Source organism: Schistocerca serialis, chromosome 5 (genome assembly GCF_023864345.2).
Source record: "Schistocerca serialis cubense isolate TAMUIC-IGC-003099 chromosome 5, iqSchSeri2.2, whole genome shotgun sequence".
NCBI classification, from domain to species: domain Eukaryota; kingdom Metazoa; phylum Arthropoda; class Insecta; order Orthoptera; family Acrididae; genus Schistocerca; species Schistocerca serialis.
Window position 1 is genome coordinate 366,904,602 of NC_064642.1, and position 22,911 is coordinate 366,927,512.

Genomic DNA, 22,911 nt, shown 5'->3' on the forward strand with positions numbered 1-22,911 from the left:
CGAGCGAGTTTTTCAACAACCTCGCGCTCTCTTCGCACAAACCATTAGCTCTAGAGAAAAAAACGAATAGGACCTTTTTTGTAGGAAATTTAATATTGTTTAATTTTGTACTGCGACAACACATTTTGACTGGAGGATGCAGTTTTCGAGTTATTCAAGAAAAAATGTACAGAAGTTATTTTAAATGTGTTTTTTCTCGGAAACCATTCGGAATAGGGCATACGTCCATATGAAGTTTTTTGTTCAGAATTACTAATACTATCACCCCTCAAAGCATGTACCTTTCCTCCTGACTCACCCTGTATATACTGTCTACTGCATCTCAAAGTATAATTTTAAGATCGTGTTACAGTGCATGATCTTTACATGGATACACACCTATCCCAGAATATCGCACACATTAAATTTGTAACGAAACACAATTAACAACCACGAAATTTTACTGATATTTGATTGATTGGAATGTAATTCATCAGCAATCAATGTAAAGGCCCAGCATTTTAGTTCATCTAAATAGTCTGTGAACAAAAGTTTTGTGAAATGATTTGTCTAAAAGTATGAAATAAAACATATTAGAGAAACATTTGATGCACCTCATTTACTGTCAATAATTTCTAACATCATTCAGATGCATGTCGAATGTTTCTCTGACCTATTTTATTTCCTTTAGACAGATCCGTTTCACAAAATATTTGACTACTTTCTTTTTTTATTTTCAAGTTTTATACAGATAGCAGTATCTTATTGATACCTCATTTGCCTCCCTAGTGTCTACTGTTCTCAAAATTCCTAAACTGAATATTTGATTCAAAGGAAGCCTTTTTGGCAGTTTAAATATCACATCAACATATTTTTTTATGCGCAAGACATCTAGGCTTCAAAGAGATGAACTTTTCGGTACTTCACGTACATAGCTATATAGCAACAAGTGTTCATGAAATATTTCAATTTTTCTTATCAGTAATTAAGTTTTCCTTAATTACCCTGATTACTTTCAAGCAATTAAATATTTTCTTGCAATACTAGATCTCATGCTGGCCACTTTGATGCCCCATTTGCCTGTTTCTTACTATTTGTTTGGCTATGAAAATTTGTACAAAGCTCATTAATTTATAGGGAATCTTGTTTTAGCTCTGTTCAAACATTTGACCAAAACACTTCAAGTGCTAATCATATGATAAAATACATCATTTCTGCACACTGTCATTTCCAAAAAACCTCATTTTGACATCCTCAACCGTTTATGATATAAGATGATTTGTATGACTACCTGATTCCCAATGCATGGGAACAATTTGGACATGACGCAAGCAAACTATCCGCAGATAGAATAAGCAATATTTGGGAGTGAAAAAGAATATCATTCCACTCTCAACTTTAAATACAACTTCAGTATGTTGGCTACATTTCATATGCAATAACGTATGGCTTAAAATCAACTATACGCAGAGTCTACACAATGCGATTTTACTTCTACAAACTCTGAAAAATTTCATGCAGTTGTTTACTTGTTCCATGCAGCACAGTAACTATGATGAATAACGAACATAAACTCAGTTCTTTATCAAGTGAAGACATCAAGCTGTAAAATGAGAAAGAATCAAATCTTTTAGCTGATAGTTTTCTTAAAATCGGATGATAAGTTTTTCATAGCAGCCGGTACGTCTGCTCCAGTGCTTTGCTGAGAAGACTTGTAGCTGTTGCTCTCATTGTCATGTGTGCTGCAGCGACAAGATTCAAACAGGTTTGAATTCAAAGACTGTACGTTATAGCAGATGGACATTGCTGACTTAGGACACTTCTGTAACTATATTTGCAGTTCTGTTTTGTCATCTGTAGCTGATGCACGCTGTTGGTCGCTTCTGTCACTTGCACAAAACACGGCCTTAGACAACAGGGATTGACTTTTCCTCTAAATGTGCACCCAAGAATAGAACTTACCAAATACCACTCTTCAAAAATGTTTTCCCTCACCTCTGATTGTTCCAGATATTTTGGACACTGCATTTAGTTTTTCCTGTCGCAGCTCAAATGAATGTGAATACTAGAAAGGGCAAAAATGAAGTTCGTGAGCAAATATATTGCTAATAAATGTAAGGAACTTTATGTAACAGAAAGAAATGTATCTACAGATGAGCATACAGTTGGCTTCAAAGGCAGGGTTCAGTTCAAGTACTATAATCCAAAGCAACCTACAAAGTGGGGCATTCAAATTTTTTGTCTTTGTGACTCGAAATATAGTTAAGTGTTTTCTCACATTCCATATTATGGCAAGGCAATGACTGACGAGTCTTATTCACCCTGATTTGCCATTTACCTCTTGAATAGGATTCATTTGGCAGAAGATTTGTATGTATGAGAGCACAAAGGACTAATATATAATAGAAAGCATCATGTAAGGTGTTGATACCTACACATACCATATGAAACTATGACACACACAATATGTAATATTATGTAATTGGATAGACAAAAAAAAATCTACTTACCAAGCAGTGGCAGAACACACACTGTTGTAAACAAATGGATTAGCACATAAGCTAGAAAACAGACGACAGTTTCAACAAGTCAGATGATAACAGTGACTGACAAGAGAGGTAAATAAGAAGGAATGATGGCCACATGGGCTAATATGAGAATGAAAACAATCAGTTATTGATAAAATTATTTAATTGAATATAATAGAAGGAAACATTCCACGTGGGAAAAAATATATCTAAAAACAAAGATGATGTGACTTACCAAATGAAAGCGCTGGCACGTCGATAGACACACAAACAAACACAAACATACACGCAAAATTCTAGCTTTCGCAACCAATGGTTGCCTCGCCAGGAAAGAGGGAAGGAGAGGGAAAGACGAAAGGATTTGGTTTTTAAGGGAGAGGGTAAGGAGTCATTCCAATCCCGGGAGTGGAAAGACTTACCTTAGGGGGGAAAAAGGACGGGTATACAATCACGCGCGCGCGCGCACACACACACACACACACACACACACACACACACACACACACACATTAACTCGCGAGCGAGCGAGCGAGTGTATACCCGTCCTTTCTTCCCCCTAACTTAAGTCTTTCCGCTCCCAGGATTGAAATGACTCCTAACCCTCTCCCTTAAAACCCAAATCCTTTCGTCTTTCCCTCCCCTCCCCTTTTCCTGACGAGGCAACCGTTGGTTGCGAAAGCTAGAATTTTGTGTGTATGTTTGTGTTTGTTTGTGTGTCTATCGACGCACCAGCGCTTTCATTTGGTAAGTCACATCATCTTTGTTTTTAGATATAAATTATTTAATTGGTTACATAAAAAATCTACTCACCAAGCGGCAGCACAACACACACATAAAAGACTGTTGTAAATGAATGGATTAGCACATAAGGTGGAAAACATATGCCAGTTTGAACAAGACAGATGACAAGAAAGACTAAGACTGACAAGAGGGTTCAATAAGAAGGAATGATGACCATGTGGGCTAATATAACAACAAAAACAATCAATTATTGATAAAATTATCTGTCTTGTTCAAACTGTCATCTGTTTTATACCTTATGTGCTAATACATTTGCTTACAAGTCTTATGCGTGTTTTCTGCCACCACTTTGTGAGTAGATTTTTTGATCTATCCAATTAAATAATTTTACCATGATTGATTTTTTTTGTTACAATATGTAGTATTACCAGCATAAATGTTAAATAAATAAGAAACTTGAGTGAGCAGTTAAATTTGTAACATAGGAATGTATTAAGTGAATACAATGGCGGGGAAAAAAATTAGTACAGCATTTTAGAGATCTCCAATTAACTCAAGAGTTATTGTTGCAACAATGCATATGGAGTACATGAAATGATTACATTTAAAGATCAATAGCACTTGCAGTTCTGAGGTACCATGTATGGACCCATGCTGAAACACCCACATTAGTACATGGTGTAGCCTCCACGGGCAGCAATGCAGGTGCTGACTCTGGCATCCAGTCGATCATGCAGATGGTGAATACTGTCCTGGAATATGCAATTCCATACCTGCTCAACCTGTTCATGTAGTTCCGTAATTGTTGGCTGATGAGTCGCACGGGACACTTCTCATCCCTTCATATCCCAAACGTTCTTGATTTGAGGCAAGACCAAAGATTGTGTTGGCCAGGGAAGTTGCTACTTCTGTTGGAAGAACACATCCCCTTCCTGCTGCAATAACAGCGAAAGAACAGGTCTTAACAACATTCTGCATATACCAAGTACTGGTTAGCGTCCCCGCCAGAAACACCGAAGGTGTAAGAGTTGTAGCTTATCGTATCCCAGACCATATGGCCTGGCGTGGAGCCAGTGTGTCTTGGACGAATGCATTCTTTGAGACAGTGATTATCATCTCTACACTGTAACTGCAAACGACCATCATTTGTGTGCCGGCAGAATCCACTTTCATCGCTGAAGACCACAGCGCACCATTCCATCTTCCAGAGTGATCCTCTGATGTTAGTCAACCAGGCAAGTCATGCTTTGGTGTGAGTGGAAGATGGGCTATAGGTGTACGTGCCCATAGCCCCACAGCTATTAACCAGTTCGCAACAATTCATGTTGACATGTCTGGTCTCACAAGTCCTCTTACTTGTGCTGCGATAGCTGTACGATCTGCCACCACTGCCTTTACAATACAATAACCCTGGCAGACATCTGGGTCTGTGTGGATGTCCAGAACCTCATCTACACGTGTAAGGATGTTCACGTGACCACTGATACAAGCACCATTGCACAGCTGAAGCAGCACATCCAACTTTTGCAGCAGTTCTTCAAAGGGACATTCCACCACTTGGAAATTCACAATTTGAACCCTTTCAAACTCGCTCAGTTGGCTCTAGGACACAAATGCATCTCCATGGTATGGTTGCCTGCTTGCTTCTTACGTTTGCAACACATTGAACCTTCTAGCTGTGACCATTCCCTATTAAAGGAGAGACACAGATGGCACTCTGGTAACTATGCCACAATGCTATGCTATCAATTGACAGACAACAATGAAATCATCAGTACATCTACCATCCCTCAGGTGGCATATGCCATCATAGCATCAAAATCTACGTCATCTTTCCCGTTGTATTAATTTTTTCTTCATTTTCCGGCAGTGTGTATAAAATATTTAAGAGTAAAAAGGGCACCAAAAATCCTTTACAATGAAACACAATGTACAACTGACTTAAAAATCTTTGTAATAAATAACATGCTGTCTGTGTATAATGAAAGAGAAAGAAAATTAGATTGTTGGGAGCAAGAACAACCATTCCACCTTATTCTTTCTAAAAATTTGAGACAGTGATTATCATCTCTACACTGTAACTGCAAACGACCATCATTTGTGTGCCGGCAGAATCCACTTTCATCGCTGAAGACCACAGCGCACCATTCCATCTTCCAGAGTGATCCTCTGATGTTAGTCAACCAGGCAAGTCATGCTTTGGTGTGAGTGGAAGATGGGCTATAGGTGTACGTGCCCATAGCCCCACAGCTATTAACCAGTTCGCAACAATTCATGTTGACATGTCTGGTCTCACAAGTCCTCTTACTTGTGCTGTGATAGCTGTACGATCTGCCACCACTGCCTTTACAATACAATAACCCTGGCAGACATCTGGGTCTGTGTGGATGTCCAGAACCTCATCTACACGTGTAAGGATGTTCACGTGACCACTGATACAAGCACCATTGCACAGCTGAAGCAGCACATCCAACTTTTGCAGCAGTTCTTCAAAGGGACATTCCACCACTTGGAAATTCACAATTTGAACCCTTTCAAACTCGCTCAGTTGGCTCTAGGACACAAATGCATCTCCATGGTATGGTTGCCTGCTTGCTTCTTACGTTTGCAACACATTGAACCTTCTAGCTGTGACCATTCCCTATTAAAGGAGAGACACAGATGGCACTCTGGTAACTATGCCACAATGCTATGCTATCAATTGACAGACAACAATTGAATCATCAGTACATCTACCATCCCTCAGGTGGCATATGCCATCATAGCATCAAAATCTACGTCATCTTTCCCGTTGTATTAATTTTTTCTTCATTTTTCCGGCAGTGTGTATAAAATATTTAAGAGTAAAAAGGGCACCAAAAATCCTTTACAATGAAACACAATGTACAACTGACTTAAAAATCTTTGTAATAAATAACATGCTGTCTGTGTATAATGAAAGAGAAAGAAAATTAGATTGTTGGGAGCAAGAACAACCATTCCACCTTATTCTTTCTAAAAATTTGAGACAGTGATTATCATCTCTACACTGTAACTGCAAACGACCATCATTTGTGTGCCGGCAGAATCCACTTTCATCGCTGAAGACCACAGCGCACCATTCCATCTTCCAGAGTGATCCTCTGATGTTAGTCAACCAGGCAAGTCATGCTTTGGTGTGAGTGGAAGATGGGCTATAGGTGTACGTGCCCATAGCCCCACAGCTATTAACCAGTTCGCAACAATTCTAGTGACATGTCTGGTCTCACAAGTCCTCTTACTTGTGCTGTGATAGCTGTACGATCTGCCACCACTGCCTTTACAATACAATAACCCTGGCAGACATCTGGGTCTGTGTGGATGTCCAGAACCTCATCTACACGTGTAAGGATGTTCACGTGACCACTGATACAAGCACCATTGCACAGCTGAAGCAGCACATCCAACTTTTGCAGCAGTTCTTCAAAGGGACATTCCACCACTTGGAAATTCACAATTTGAACCCTTTCAAACTCGCTCAGTTGGCTCTAGGACACAAATGCATCTCCATGGTATGGTTGCCTGCTTGCTTCTTACGTTTGCAACACATTGAACCTTCTAGCTGTGACCATTCCCTATTAAAGGAGAGACACAGATGGCACTCTGGTAACTATGCCACAATGCTATGCTATCAATTGACAGACAACAATGAAATCATCAGTACATCTACCATCCCTCAGGTGGCATATGCCATCATAGCATCAAAATCTACGTCATCTTTCCCGTTGTATTAATTTTTTCTTCATTTTTCCGGCAGTGTGTATAAAATATTTAAGAGTAAAAAGGGCACCAAAAATCCTTTACAATGAAACACAATGTACAACTGACTTAAAAATCTTTGTAATAAATAACATGCTGTCTGTGTATAATGAAAGAGAAAGAAAATTAGATTGTTGGGAGCAAGAACAACCATTCCACCTTATTCTTTCTAAAAATTTTCATAATGTTATGTAAATGGAAAAGTTTATAGCAGAGCAGGTGTCTTTTTCCGTTATGGAACAGTCAACTATTTGACACACATTTGCTATAAGGAGTAGGCTAATACAACATAAAGTTAAAAAAAAGTTAAAGCTTGGGGGTTTGTATGTGTAAGTGGGGAGTGACATCTTACCTTATTAAACTGAATTAAGAGGCAAGGTTGCTAACAGTGTTACTCCGAATAAAATCTGATACATTAATGTGAAATAGAAAAAGTACTTTCCAGGATTCTACTATTAAGTTCCCTGACATGAAAATAGTGATGCAAATGTTACACGATTAGTACATTGCATTTCCTTATGTATACTTTTCACTGAGGAAGTGGTTTGTCTTGTGTTCTGATACATGATTTGAGAGAAGTTACAGTAAACGTACTGGAAAAAACAACATCTAGGTATCTACACAGACTTCGCTTTAAATGGGAATGTAGGTTTTGAACAGTTTTCCATTTTTGAGGCAAATGCTAGATGCTTACTATGGTGTCACTGTCCTAGACTGATGTCATTTCTTAATCATCATAATTACAGAATATTTTCACAGTACTGAAGTTCCATTCAAATGTGCCACCCCGGTTGAATATTTCGTGAGACATTTAGTTACATGATATAACTGCAACACTGAGACACCATTTAGGTCTCCTATATACGTACATAAGTTGAATGCAAACATACTGTCATTATGCTCTCATATTACTTACCTGATGCAAATATTTTTGTTCTGCAAAGTAAGTACTGAAATAATCTTTGGTAAGAAAACTGAATATTATCTACTACGCGATTATGATGAAGAAAGATTATGGTGAAAGGTCAACTATTTTCTGTAAGGTATTAGCCAATCAAATCATTAAAAAATAATATGAGAGAGGTAACGGATTGCTATTAACTCCCTGTTGACACAATCATTGGGTTTAGTTCTGAAAAAGTAATGGGTATCGCAAACTGCAAGCTTTCACACCAATATCAGCAGATTCCACACCATCTCTAAACCTGCTTAGGAAGTACATAAAATGAAAATGTATATGACAGGAATAAACATGCCATCTAGGAAAGATGTTTCACCTATTGTCAAAAAGAAGCAGCTTCAGAAATGTGATCTGTGTGCCGATCAATATGTGTCTCTTTCCACAACAGAAAGTTAGCAACAATGTTGAATACATTCTCTAGTCCTGAAACAGAGTTGATAACTGGTTACAGAAAGAAACAGCCTGCCTAGTTTGAGAAACTTACAGTTATTTTAGAACACACAAAGTTTATGGGAGGGGTGGACAGCACTTATCAGTACTGTGGGTGTTATGGATTTATAAGGATATCGTACAAATGATGGAAAAATTTTTCTTCTTGTTTGTAGAAGTTGCAACTGTAAACATCAACACCCTTTACTCAACAAATGATGAGGAGAGAGGAAAGAGGAGTAAGGAGAGAAGGGGTAGACAGATCTTTCCTATATCAGAAATCTCATCACACAGCTTGTGGGCACTCTTAGGAATAGAATTTCAAAGACGAGAAGAAACTGTGGGTCAGGTGTTAGTTGATTACCAGGGCTCCCAAAAGTTTTAATTGTTTTACACTGTTTGTCAAGTGAGGAGATGTAGGACTATGCTTGGTAATTGTTACCCTCACTCAGTACATGCTCAGCAAATGTAGAGTCATAATGCTGCAACCTCCAGCTGTGTTCAGGTTCAGCCAACCTAATTGCTATGTGTCTCCTAACAGACAAACATACAACTTATCACAATCAAGACACGTAATTTTGCATAACTACTATAGGCTAGTAGTTGGGTCTTATCTTTGTTATTGAAAACACACTGGACTGCGGTGTTCCTCACATAGTATGAAATCCTATAGTTGCAATATTTCAGCATTTTGGTTACACTCTGTGATACCTGTCCTAGGTATAGGATAGTACAGCAGAGAGAGTATAGAGCATACTTTTCAATTTTTGTGTTCTGTGCAATATGTAGTCAATCAGGTCGGGATTGTAGCCATTGGTTGAGGCAATACATTTTATTGTGACTAACTCTGTTTTGAAATCTCCTTTAAATGTGAGAACAGGTGGAAAGCTGCATGTTTTTTGTGCTAGTGGGTGTTGTGAGCAAGGGTCTACTGCTGTGTCTGTAGTTGCAGTTTTTCTATAAACCTTGAAACAGTGTGTGTTTGTGTATTGATATCAATGGTTAGTATTAAGAACTTTATATTTACATTTGTTGCCAAACTTCATTGTGAACTGAATGTTTTTATGTTGGCTGTTAAAGCAATGAAGAAAAGAAAAAAAGAAAAAACACGCGTTCAGTTGTCTTGTAGTGTCTGTCCACATAGACAGTACATCATCTACATATCTGAACCAGTACTTAAATTATGCACCCAAAGGTTCTTTATTCAAGAAATAGTGTTCAAAATGGTCTATGAATATTTCTTCCAGAAGTGGGCTAAGAGGTGACTACATACCAAAGCCAACCTACTGTTTGTACAAAGTACCTTGGAACTGGAATTGTGCTAAGCATGCTTGAGTGGCCAGACCCAAGTCATCCACTTCCACAGGGTTGAAACTAGATCTGTACATTAGCTCTGTCAGTATATTAACATATTAACCTACTTTTGTGTTGGAAAACAAACTGTGGCACCAAACGATGCTACTTTAATACTGAGTGAGGTGGATAAGTCTTATTTTATTTACAAGGTTAACTGAGTTTGAAATACCATGCTTTGGTTTGAATTTTTTTCTTACTTTTAATTTATGTGGCCAATTTGCTCACAAGTTTAGCTGACAGATCTGTGAATGAAGAGACAACTGGACATATCATTACATCATATATGCACAGTTTTGGAAGCCTTTACGATACAGGAGAAACTGGGTTCATGTTAACTGGTAGCTTTGCTTCAACATCATAAAATATACTTTTGCAATAATTAGTTATACATTTAACCTCATCTTTGAATAACTTAGTATGGGCTTTGGGAGGGACTAGGAAGCATGCAGCAGTCAGGAAATCACTGACTTTTCTCAAATGATCACACTTCTTCAGGAGCACAATAGTGTTGCTTTAATCTAAATTATGGTTGTGATGTCTTGCTGACGTAATGTCCATTTAAAGATCCTAAGGGTGTGAAAATCTACAACCTGTGGGGCATTATACCCAAATATTGTACCTTTCTTTAGTGCAACTTCTGTTTTGCAGTAGTGTCTCTAAATAAAGCATAATCAATATCTACCTCCAACACTACTGATTGTTTTTCTGATAGAAGATGGGAAAGAACATATTTGAAACATTTCTCAATTTTATTTTGTCCATTTGTAGGAAAGACTCAGACTAACAGGTTAATGACACATGTGAAAAAAATACATTAACACTGTAGAACATACACAACATTGTGCTTTCCATTTATGTTAACACATGTTACTATTGTAATCCTGCTGAATATTCCAACTGATCAACCAATATAAACATGCTTATATCTGGTGAGGTCAATAGGTGTAGTGTGGAAAGATACAACTGGTGGTGCCAGATCATGTGACGAAATACCTGTGACAGATTATAAAGGGCATCCATGGGCCGCCATGGTCTCACTAATCTACTGACAAATGACCCTGCGCAACATGGTTTCTCCCAGACTGTGATTTGGATTGTTACCTACTGTCGGTGTTTGACTAGCAAACAGACTTGCCTGCACGCCTAATGCCGTAGTGTCTTCGCTCATTATTCAACGTGAACACAACGATGGCAATTGGGTGCACAGAGAGTGCAGATTGTATTCGAGTGCTTCCCATTTGCACCTAAAAACAGTGTTCTCCTGCACTAAGATGTGGGTTTTTTTAAACAAATTTCCAGAGTGCTGTATTGGCCAAGAGGTATCCACCTTTAGAAGTTTTCTTGTTTGTGTATATCAGAAGAGCTGGAAACTCTTACTTTCTGTGATTTATTTGTACACAATTTGTGCTTAATAAAATCTGTTTGGTTGAAGCAGCAGACATACAACAATCTCTGTAGTCCAAATGGAGAATTGGTTAAGTACTTTTTTGTTTCCATTAAAATACTTTTTGATGTTAATACAGGGTGTACATAAAGTCCGGGAACACTTTCAATTATTTATTGCACAAGAACGAAACATCGTACAGATATCATACATATGTCATTTTGAAGAAAAACCCTGAAAGTTTCCTCCCCCCCCCATTTGTGTATCACCACAGCACAGTTTGGTAATTTGCCAATAGTCAGCGCTAGTCACAAACATAATGAGTTCAGGTGCGAAGCGAGCTTTCTGCTACAGAAGGGGACAGCTGTTTCATGAAATGGCCTCCCCAATCACCAGATCTCACTCCGTGTGACTTTTTTCTGTAGGTACACACCACATGATGTAACAGAGCTCCGGGTGAGAATATGGGAAGTGACTGCCACAGTCAATGGTGCCATGCTGAGATGGGTATGGCAAGAATTCGATTACCATATTGACGTCTGCTGGGTCACATATTGAATGTTTGTAAAAAAAAAAAAAAAAAAAAAAAAGGAGTCTCTCTTCAAAATTCAATATGTATGACATCTGTGCAATGTTTAGTTATTGTGCAATAAATAATTTAAAGTATTCCCGGACTTTATGTACACCCTATATATGTATCTTCTTAGCAAAAACAACTCATTGGCTTGTGCTAACCTTGTTCTATTACCATTCACTCTCTTCTCATTTGACACAATGAAACTTCTTAAGATGACAGAATTCTTTTACAACAGTCAGCCTTCCTCCTCCCAACCGAGCATACACATCTTTTTCATCTGCAAAGCATTTTATGATTTAAGTTTACTATTTTTATTTTCATTTTACATCTCTCAAAATTACATGTGGTTCAAAAGTTCTAACACCTACTCCACAACTTTTCATTTTTTGTCACCAGGGCAATGTTATCTGGAAACTGTATTCCATTAACTTTGACCCCCTTTACAATCTTCACTTTAAATACTTTAACAGTTTTCTCAGTGGATATACCAGAAAAAGTGATGATAATACACAGCTTTGTCCCAGTTCTGTGGAAAGTTTTGTTTCTAGTCTTCATTATCCTAATTTTGTTCCTTCTTTAATAAAGCATGGAAATTATTCTATGGTCTCAATAATCTACTCTGAGATTTCTGGGAGTTTTGAACAGTACTTCCGAACATTCCTCCATAATAGCCCCAATGTTCCTCCATAAAAGCTCCAATGTTCCTCCATAAAAGCTTTCTCAGTGTCTATGAATGAATTATCAGTGAATCACTCATTGCTAAAACTTTCTCCATTGTTAGTCTATGGCTTAATATGACTTCCTAGGTGCCCAAAACATCAAACCCAGCACCAGCATTTTGTCTACTGCATTAGATCCATTTAAAGAAGTCCCATGTACGGAGTACTCCATCAATTTTCAGCTTGAAGTTATTTTTTAGCTGGGGCTCTTCTGTTTACCTCAAATCCAATTCATAAAAGTCAAGTGGGGAGCAGTTAAGTTAATGTGGAGATTAGCAGCACATGGCTCTAACTAGATATCAAAAAAGGTATAAAAGTATAAGCAGCTTACTAAAAGTGCCTTTAACTAACTCAAAATGGGGGGACGAGCGAGCACAAATTTGTATTTGCTGGCATGCCCACATAAGCCTACATAAATGACACCCAAAGAACTCCTCAAAGTTTTGTTAACCTCCCACAATGCTCCTAAGAGAAACTACTTAGAAAAAAAACATACGCACGCACGCACACACCATCATTGTCAACAACTGTATAAACTGTTCTGTGCAAGACTGCAATTCAGGGAGCTGTGTAAGTGTTCCTACAATGTGTAAATCCAATTCACACCACAAGGTGGTGAGCAGATGAATGAAGATACAGTAAATGGAACTAATGTAAATCAATATCCTGACAAAAAATTATACACACTGAAGCTTGGAATTGGACTTCATAAAACATTCTTACATACCTGGAATTTGTTTGTTCATCATTCTCCACTGCTGCTTGATATTCATTTATTTTCTTTTCATATTCCTTTATTTCTTTAGTCAAACATTTCAGCTGTTCATGCATTTGGGCCAATTTCTTTTCACCTCCTTGAACAATAAAACATGTCACCTATCAGTAAAAAAAATAACCATTTGAAAGTTCCTGGCAGATTAAAGCTGTGTGCCACACCAGGACCTGAAACTGGGACCTAGGTCTTCCACAGACTAGTTACCTATCAACTGAGCTATCCAAGCACAGCCCATGACCTGCCTGCACATCTCCACTTCTGCCAGTATCTCCTCTACTGTCTTCCAAACTTTACAGATGCTTTCGTATACATTGTCGGTATGTCGAAGAACTTCTGTGATGTATAAAACGTAATAGAAGCATAATGGTGGAAGTACAGCTGTGAGAGCATGTCGCAAGTTGTGCTTAGATTTCTCAGTCAGTAAAGCGTTTGTCCATGAAAGGCAAAGGTCTCATGTTCAAGTCTTGATCAGGCCCAGAAAAGTTTGAATATTCCTTATATTTTCCTTAACCAAAGCATTAAAACTACTAATTTGAAAACACACAAAAAAAATTAGAAAGATTTTAAGTCCATCAATGAATTATTGTGAGAGGATTTGCTTCTCTTCAATATAAAGAAAAGGAACATTGTGCATGCATGTATATGAACCTGAACACAGACACAATCATGATGGTGAACTTAGAAAATATTCCCTACCTGAAATACAAGAGGAAATTCCTACAGAGACATCTGTTCAGCTGCAGATACCACCTCATTTTAAAGATTTCCTTAGTGAGGTACTCCAAAGTTCTTTGTGCTAAATTACGGGAAAAAAACAAAAATACATTTTTTCTGCTTCCATTTGATCAGTGCTTTGATCAGTGTTACTGCTCAACGGACTTCCTGTAATTATTGCATGATAACTTTCCACTCTGTGCATCAGGGGAGCCATCATAAAAAGTTCTGAAAGGCCAGTGCAAACTGAAATTTTTAAAGGAACTTACAATTTCAAATTCCATTGAATACTGAATACCTTGCTTAGGTGAAAATCAACAACAGGCAAAAACTTCAAAAAATGCATTCACTGCGCAGTCTGTAATAATGTTTATTTGGAATCATTTTTAGTTTTAAACCATGATTTAAAACTGAAACAGAGTTAAAATAAATATTATTATAGGCAGTAGTGTGTCACGCATTTTTTGAAGACCATTGCATACCACACACACATATGAATCTTGCATGGATGTACTATAAAGCAACACTGGGGTGTCAGATATTTGCACCAAAATTCCTGTCTCATTCATTGCCAACATGAAAAGAGGAAGTCTCTGCTGTTATCACAACGTGATCAGTGGCTTCATTTGCAATCTTGGCAATAAGGAAATAACATGTGGCCCTACTCTGGACGACAGAACTTTTTACACTGCTCCTATGCTGTGTTTTCACTGTACACTCATCTCACTTCCTTAAATCCCCATGCACAAAACAGCAAGCAAGCACTTACACGTATACTTGACAAGCCTTCTGCCAAAAAGAGCTCTTGTACAAAACTAGCTAACTCAAAGTACTTTAACTCCAAAAGAGAAATATATTTTTGGCATTAGAATATCTTATTGTGGTCTGCAAACAAGAATATCCTTAATGTGAATAAAAATGAATTCTCATACAGAGACCAAATTGTTATCATGCATTACAGTACTGTATGTTCTTGTAAAAAAAAAATTTAAAAAAAACTACAATTTTTTGGCATATATTTTCATAACGTCAAGAGGGAGGGAGGGAGGGAGGGAGGGAGGGAGGGAGGGAAGGAATACCAGGGTTTAAGTCTCATTGACAATCAGGTTGTTAAGTGACAGACATGCTCAGCTCATTTTTATTTTTAAGGATGGGGAGGAAACTGCCCACACCCTTTCAAAGGAACCACCCAAGCATTTGTCTGGAACCATTTAAGGAAATCATGGAAAACCTAACTCAGGATGCCAAATGGAGATTTGAACCATCGTCGTCCTGAATGTGCATCCAGAGTGCTAACAACTGCATCACTTCGCTTAGTCATAATGTCCAGAATTCATCACACTGCTGCAGAATGACAACAATGGATTTTACAGAATGATAACTGCTGCACAGAGACAATAATGGGATTACATTTCTGTTTCAGTATGCATATCAGTAAAGAAAGAAAGGAGGTAGTAGGACTCTCATGTCCACGGCACATTTCTGGCAGAGGGGTGGGGAGGATTGGGGGGGGGGGGGGGGGGGGGGGGAGCAGAGGGTAGACGAGGAGTGGGAGGGAAGGAGAAGACATGGAGAAATGAGAGGGTGAACACAAAATAGGTGCAAGAAAATTATGTAGCAAATCAAGCTTCTTGCCATACAAAAAAAATCTAAAATGACTGGCAGCTCTTTCCTGGCCCACAGTGAGTGTAATGGGGGTGAGTTGGAGTGCAGAATGAGGTGGGTTGAGGGATGGAAAGAGGTAGGAGGCAAGGAGGGGGGTTGGGGGGAAGCTTGTGGAAGAGTGTGCAGCCATCTGTGGGCTAGCTAGAGGTGCAGGTAGAGTGGGCTGGTGGCAGACAGCAGGGCATGCAATTTCACGGATTAGGATGAGAGATAGCAGCACACGACTAGCTGATACAAATTGGGCGGTGGTATCTGGGCCAGGGGATGGTGTGTAGACACACACACACACACACACACACACACACACACTAAAAAATTGGTGAGGGGACAAGTTACCTTTGGTTTACGCCAGAGAGGTTATGGGAGCGAAGGATGTGCTGTAAGGATAGTTCCCATCTGCTAAGCTCAGAAAATCAGGCTCCATCAATACTTCCCCCCCCCCCCCCCCCAATAATAGTTGTGTACTGCTATCTCATAGCCTAGTCTATGAAATCACGTGCGCAGCCATCTGCCACCTGCCCCTCTACCTGCACCCCTAGCTAGCTTACAGATGGCTCCCCACTCTCCCACCTGCACCCCTAGCTAGCTTACAGATGGCTCCCCACTCTCCCACAAGCCACTGGACACTTCCCCCCAACCCTCTCCCTGCCCCTCACCTCTCTCCATCCCTCGCCCCACATGTCCTGGACCCCCTCCTCACCCCAGTACACTCACCACAGACCAGGAAGAGCTGGCAGTCAACTGAGCACAATGTAGGGAGACAGGAACATTGTCTGCACAATTTTCATACAAGCTTGAAAAAAGAAGTTCATGCCAAAATCTGCCTTTCAGTGAGTCGCCTGCTTTATTCCTAAATATTTCATAATTCTCAACCAGAACTTTCGATACATTAAAAAAATGCTGTCAACTGGATATAAAAGAAACTCACCCACAGACTTTTCTGTGTTCTCCAGTAACACCTGGGGGTTCATCTTTGCAAAATCAGTAACCTTTTCTTGTGGAAGAAACTGGCACAAATTACCAATTTGTATGTTATACTCTGCAACCTTATCATCAACCTGCATAAGAAATAACACTTTATGGTAAAAGTCCCCTTCTTCTCATTATATCTATTAGTGCAACACGCAAAGTATCACACTCATGCTGGATGTTATTCTCAAATGACAGTGATGGTCTCACCAAACAAACAAAATTACTGGATATGAAAGTATACCTGTTTAGAGCTCGCAACTTTGCCATCAATTCTCCACACACATTTGTTATCTAGGTTAAACATACGGGAGATCACTGTTGTTGAGGTTGTACCAGTTCTTAACTCTATTTCAATTTTTGCTTCTTTACAGCCAATTTTAATATATGACGCAAGCTGTAAAAATAAAGAATGATGCAAATACAAACATGCAACAGAATACCAAAACACATCAAGGTACTAAAAGCTTACATTAAGGGGCAGAAGGTCAATCATTCTGAACTATTCTAAAGCTGTACACCAACAGCAGTAGATAAGAGTACATACAACAAATTATTTACTAATGAAGGACATCCCATGTTCTCAAAAAGAATAGGGAGGAAACAAACTGTAATGCAACAAATCTATTTCACAGACACCTTTGTTCAACAGTAGACCATGACACCTATCTTGAGTGACAAAATTTGCAATTCCATGCTTTCTTCTGAAATGTTTTACCTAAAATTGCAAATCTGATATTCTAAAAGGGAGCCTATGGGGTTGATGTACTGCGTGGGAAAATGTATTTAAATTTATTTATTTCCCATAGTTTCTGTAATATTTTGGAACACCATTTTTATCACTGAATTTAAAAAATTAATTACCCTATAAATTCAATTTTTTTCATTTAGACATGAGTCACATATATTTTGCATTCTGCAACATTTGGTAACGAAAATTCCTTTTCAAAATTATACCCGATAATATGAAGTAATTTTATTTCTATAAATCTTGTTTATATCCAGAATCACTTTTTTTATTAATGTTAACTCAAGCAAGCAGAAAAAAATGAACAAAATTTTGCTTATTTGCTGGCTTTGGAAAGATCAAGATTTTCATGCAGTAAAATATATTGTTGGTGCTTCCCACCAAAGCATTAAACAGTTTTCAATTCCCTTTCACATTAGGCATATTGGTTTAGAAATAGAGTGAGCAAGTGTTGATTTGGAACTAGGGTAAGCAAATCTTTATTTGAAACAGACAGATGAGGCTATGTTTTAGTCATGTAGAGTACTGTGAATAAAATGCACTCCATGAATGTCTTTCCAATTTAAAATAGTGACATTTAAGTGAATACACGTATGAAACAATTTATAATCTTGTCATGTGAAAGACACTCTTTAGGAAAGTGCAAAGAGTAAAAATTTGGAAGTTAATTGTTTGCAGTGCACCACTTAATACACCATGATGCCTTATAATTGTGTATAAGTGTTTTCAGTAACATTCCAAATCCGGGACCTGAAAATTATACCCTAGAGGCCTGCAGATATTACAAGGAAAGATGAGGATGAGTATTAAACCATTTTTCTACTCAATTGTAAGAACAGTTCTTGAACTGGTATTCTTTACTGCTGTTTCCTGATTGATTCATCAACATATTTGCATGTCAGTTTGATCCGATGAAGAAACAGTAATACATCATCAGTAATATCGTACCAATGATTTTTTAATTGGACTTAGGAATAAACAGTGTTCGAAATGAGATATACACCATAAAAATGTAGAGGTCAAATGAAGACTATCATACATAACTTCTTGTGGTATTTGATTATGCAGTTAGTGTGTACTCCTTCCTTTATAGTGTATTCTACTAGGACATGCTCCATCAGATTCTTCCCATTCACACAACAGATACAATGAAGGACAAGTAATTTATGAGTGTGGACACTTCACTCAACTCATGAATCTTGTGGCATGCACTTGCCATGGTTTGCAAAGCATGAAAGCACGAAGTCACTAAAAAAACAATACTGTGTAACTGACTGTGTTGATTCTCAACATGTAAATGCAAAGGCACACACAACCACAACACATTGTTATCGCCTATTACTTAACACTTCACATTAGAAAGCGGTTCTTGTGTAAAGGCCCTAGTTAATGGTAATGGACAGCATTTCACATGATGATCTTTTTGACTGGACACAAACTGTTGCTCACAAGAAAGAAGCAAATGAAATTGGAAACTGCTGTCAGCCACCGCACCAACTGTCAAGGCTGTGCACGCCTTCCTGCATTTTGCTACAGTTCTGTGGAATTGCTATCTCCCTATAGACAACAGCACTTTTGGAACACAGTGACATGGTATTTGAAAAGGTTAGTGGTAGAAAGCAATAACCCTTAATTTAGTGAAAATTAATCCGATCACTTTATCTGTAGTGTTTCCGAATGCACTACATGTTGGTAACAAGCAGCTCCAAATGTACCACTAGAAATTGCCATCTACAATATAAATCACTTTGTCTCTTTGTATTTATGTTCTTTTTTTTTTTTTTTACCAAATGTCTTATTACATTTATGTTCTCTTCTTTGAAGCTAACCAGACATACAACATTCAGCAAGCTCTTGTGGGTTAGCACTTCCTTCTGCAGATCCTTTCATTTCATTCTTTTGCAGCTGTGCAGAATTTACACTTTTTTTAGCTTTGTTTAACTTAAACAGTATTCTTCTGGCCTCATTTTCACTGTAAAGAGTGGATAATTTGTCACTCCTACAGTAACAGCATCTACGCAGACAGTTGTGCCAATGAAACCAGTAAAATCATAAAAGCCAGTTGTTTCTTGAACAACAGGAAGCAGATTCAGCAATTCTTTAACAACAGGAAGCAGATTCAGCAATGTAAAATGCACTATCTTTTAATTACACTGAGAAACATATGAAGCCATCAATTAATAGTTTCCAACATATGAGAAGGTGGATGGTCAGTAAAGGAAACACAAAAAATTAGATTGATTGACTGAGAAAGTATGGGACCAAATGGCAAGGTCATCAGTCCCGCAATTCCAAAGTGGATTACATAAGAAAGAGGGTCTGCTAAAAGCGGACAGAGTCAGTCAGAGGAGTCAAATTATAAAAGAAAGAACATTAAACACACATAGGAAAAGCATAAAAGGTGAGACCAAATTTAGAAACTAGAAGAAAGGGAGTTGGTCATGGGGTCACAGACCGTGAAGACTGCAAATGGAGTCCCAACCAACCAGCCCCTGCTCCAAGACTGAAGAAGAACCTTATATCTGGAAATAAAAACCACTTTCATGGAGGAAACTGAGGACCAGGTCACCCATCCGTGGATCGTCTGCTAACATTAAATTTAAGTGAGCAGGAAGACTATACTTAGCACAAAGGGTTGAAAGAAGGGGACATGCTACCAATATGTGAGATATCGTCACTCTGGCGCCACAACCATATTGTGGGGATGGGTCATTACGTAGGAGGAAACAATGGGTGAGCCAGGTATGGCCAATGCATAAACTGCATAAAGCAGTGGACTCCTTCCAAGAGGGGTGGAAAGAAGTGCCCAAAACTGCAGTAGACTCCTTGATTGTGCGGAGTTTATTACTATGAGCAGTAGCACTCCAGATAGCATTCCACTGTTGGGCAAAGAGAGATTTGACGTAGATCCGCATATCCGCAGCTGGAATCGTGAAAGGAAATGGGGGATAAGTGTCTGCTTCTCTAGCCAAACGGTCAGCCAATTCATTCCCTGGGATTCCCACATGAGTTGGGACCCAAAGGAAAATGACTGAACAGGTAGCATGCTCAAGGGCAGAGAGAAGGTCATGCATGGCAGAGACCAAGGGGTGATGAGAGTAGCATTGATCGATAGCCTGCAGGCTGCTCATGGAGCCGGAACAAATTAAAACACTATAGAGGGAGGCCTGAGAAACATAAAGGAGGGCCCTGTGAATGGCTAGAAACTCTGCCATAAATACACTACATGAACCTGGCAACAAATGGTGCTTGAAGCCGGTAGGAGACGTGAAAGCGTATCCCACCTTATCAGTAGTGTTGGAACAATCAGTGTAAAAGATGGTGGCACCCTGGAACTCTGCAAGGATGACACATACAAGACACTGGTAAACCATTGCAGCAACAGAGACCTTAGGACCCCTAAAGATATCGATCCTAATCCATCCTCTAGGCACCATCCAAGGGGGGATATGGGAGGAAAGACACGGGGTGCAGTCCAGTGAGTGCAGATGGAGATCCTGGCAGAGGGTAGTGGGACGCATGCCAGCCGGCAATCCTACCTGTGGGCGGGTGTTAGGAGGGAGACATTTCTCATTGGTGAAGAGCACAGGGTACACAGGATGATCAGGGAATTGGTGAATGGCGACTGCATAACAAACAAGGAGTTGGCTCCGTCGAATGTGTACAGGGGGAGTCCCTGCTTCTGTGAGGAGACTATCAACAGAACTAGTGCGAAAGGCACCAATAGCCAGATGCACCCCACAATGATGGACAGGGTCAAGGAATTTCCAAGTGGAAGGAGCTGCTGAGCCATCCTGACTAACATAATTGAGTCTGGACAAGACCAGAGCATGGTAAAGATGGAGGAGAGTGGAATTGTCTGCACCCCGAGATGTGTGGGCCAGGAGGCAGAGAGCATTAAGCTTCCGCATGCATGTAGTCTTTAGGTGGCGTATGTGGGGCAGCCAAGTCAGCTTGTTATCAAAAATAAGGCCCAAGAAACGGGACTGCACTACAACATCGAGGAGCTGGTTGCCCAAATAAATTTCTGGATCAGGGTGTACTGAGGATCGGTAACAAAAATGCATAACCCCCATTTTGGAGGGGTAAAACATGAAGCTGTGGGCAGTGGCCCACGCAGAGGCCCATTGGATGGCACCTTGGAACTGGCACTCAGCAGATGCCACCGAGTGGGAGCTGCACCAGATGCAAAAATCGTCAACATACAATGGTGGGGTAACCAGAGGCCCAACAGAGGTCACAAGCCCATTTATGGCAATGAGGAAGAGTGTGACACTTAGCACATAACCCTGTGGGATAACATTCTCCTGAATCTGAGAGGAGCTGAGTGAAGTGCCAACTCGAACCTGGAAGAGCCAGTAAGATAGAACCTCACGGATAAAAATGGGAAGGGGACCACAGAAGCCCCACTCATGGAGGGTAACTAAAATGTGATGGTGCCACGTCATGTCATACGCCTTATGTACTTCAAAGAAACCGGCAACAAGGTGCCGGTGGTGAGTAAAAGCCTGTCGGATGGCGGATTCCAATCGGAGTAAATGGTCAGTTGGAAATCGCCCTGCCCAGAAGCCACACGATATGGTGACAAAAGGCCTCAAGATTCGACTACCCAACATAACCTGGAGTTCACCATTCTTTTGAGCAGTTTACAAAGCACATTCATAAGGCTAATGGGGTGGTAGCTGTCGAGAGATGTTGGGTTTTTCCCAACAGAGGTCACAAGCCCATTTATGGCAATGAGGAAGAGTGTGACACTTAGCACATAACCCTGTGGGATACCATTCTCCTGAATCTGAGAGGAGCTGAGTGAAGTGCCAACCCGAACCTGGAAGAACCAGTAAGATGGGTCATTACGTAGGAGGAAACAATGGGTGAGCCAGGTATGGCCAATGCATAAACTGCATAAAGCAGTGGACTCCTTCCAAGAGGGGTGGAAAGAAGTGCCCAAAACTGCAGTAGACTCCTTGATTGTGCGGATAACTATACTGTCTCGCCATTGTGATGAAAAAGCACCCGTGAGCCAGATGTGATAGAAGACCCTGAGGAGCTGTTGCCTCTAGGGAACATCCAAGTGTTGAATCTTCTGATTACGTATGTTATCCGGCCCTGTGGCTGTGTTTCGTGAAGAGCTAAGAGCCTGCACCAATTCCCATTCAGCGAAAGGTGTATTATAGGGCTCATCGTGGTGCAGGATGAAATGGAGGGGGTTTGTTCAACTCTGTGCTTGTGCTGGAGAAAAGTAGGAGGGTAGGAAGCGGACGACGATGCCACCACAGTGTGTCGCTAGGACCAATGGACCAGTGCCTAGAGCTCCTTGGAGGTTCAGATCCTCGACCCAACGTGGGGGCCTTTCTGCCTGGTGGCAGCAGGTGAACAACAGTGTCACTGGAAAGTGGTCACTGTCACAAAGGTCATCATGGGACGACAATGTAGGGAAGCCATGATGGTAGGGGAGAAGATTGTGAGACTGATAGCAGAGAAGGTGCCACGAGCGGCACTGAAGTGGGTAGGGGAACCATTGTTGAGGATACACAAATCGAAGTATGTGAGAAGTTGGCCGATTAGGATACCCCGACCCGTTGAAGTGAT

General features: G+C 39.8%; 1 protein-coding gene across 1 annotated transcript in view; it reads right to left on the reverse strand.

Moving 5' to 3' along the window:
- The window catches only part of LOC126481005 (structural maintenance of chromosomes protein 5), a 173,221-nt gene that overhangs the window by 130,777 nt on the left and 19,533 nt on the right, over window positions 1-22,911 (reverse strand). Inside the window, exons 3-5 of the mRNA XM_050104459.1 lie at window positions 16,819-16,971; window positions 16,534-16,663; window positions 13,179-13,305 (exon numbers count right to left, since the gene is read on the reverse strand). Of these exons, the coding sequence (XP_049960416.1) occupies window positions 13,179-13,305; window positions 16,534-16,663; window positions 16,819-16,971 (410 nt within the window). The remainder of the gene's footprint in view (window positions 1-13,178; window positions 13,306-16,533; window positions 16,664-16,818; window positions 16,972-22,911) is intronic.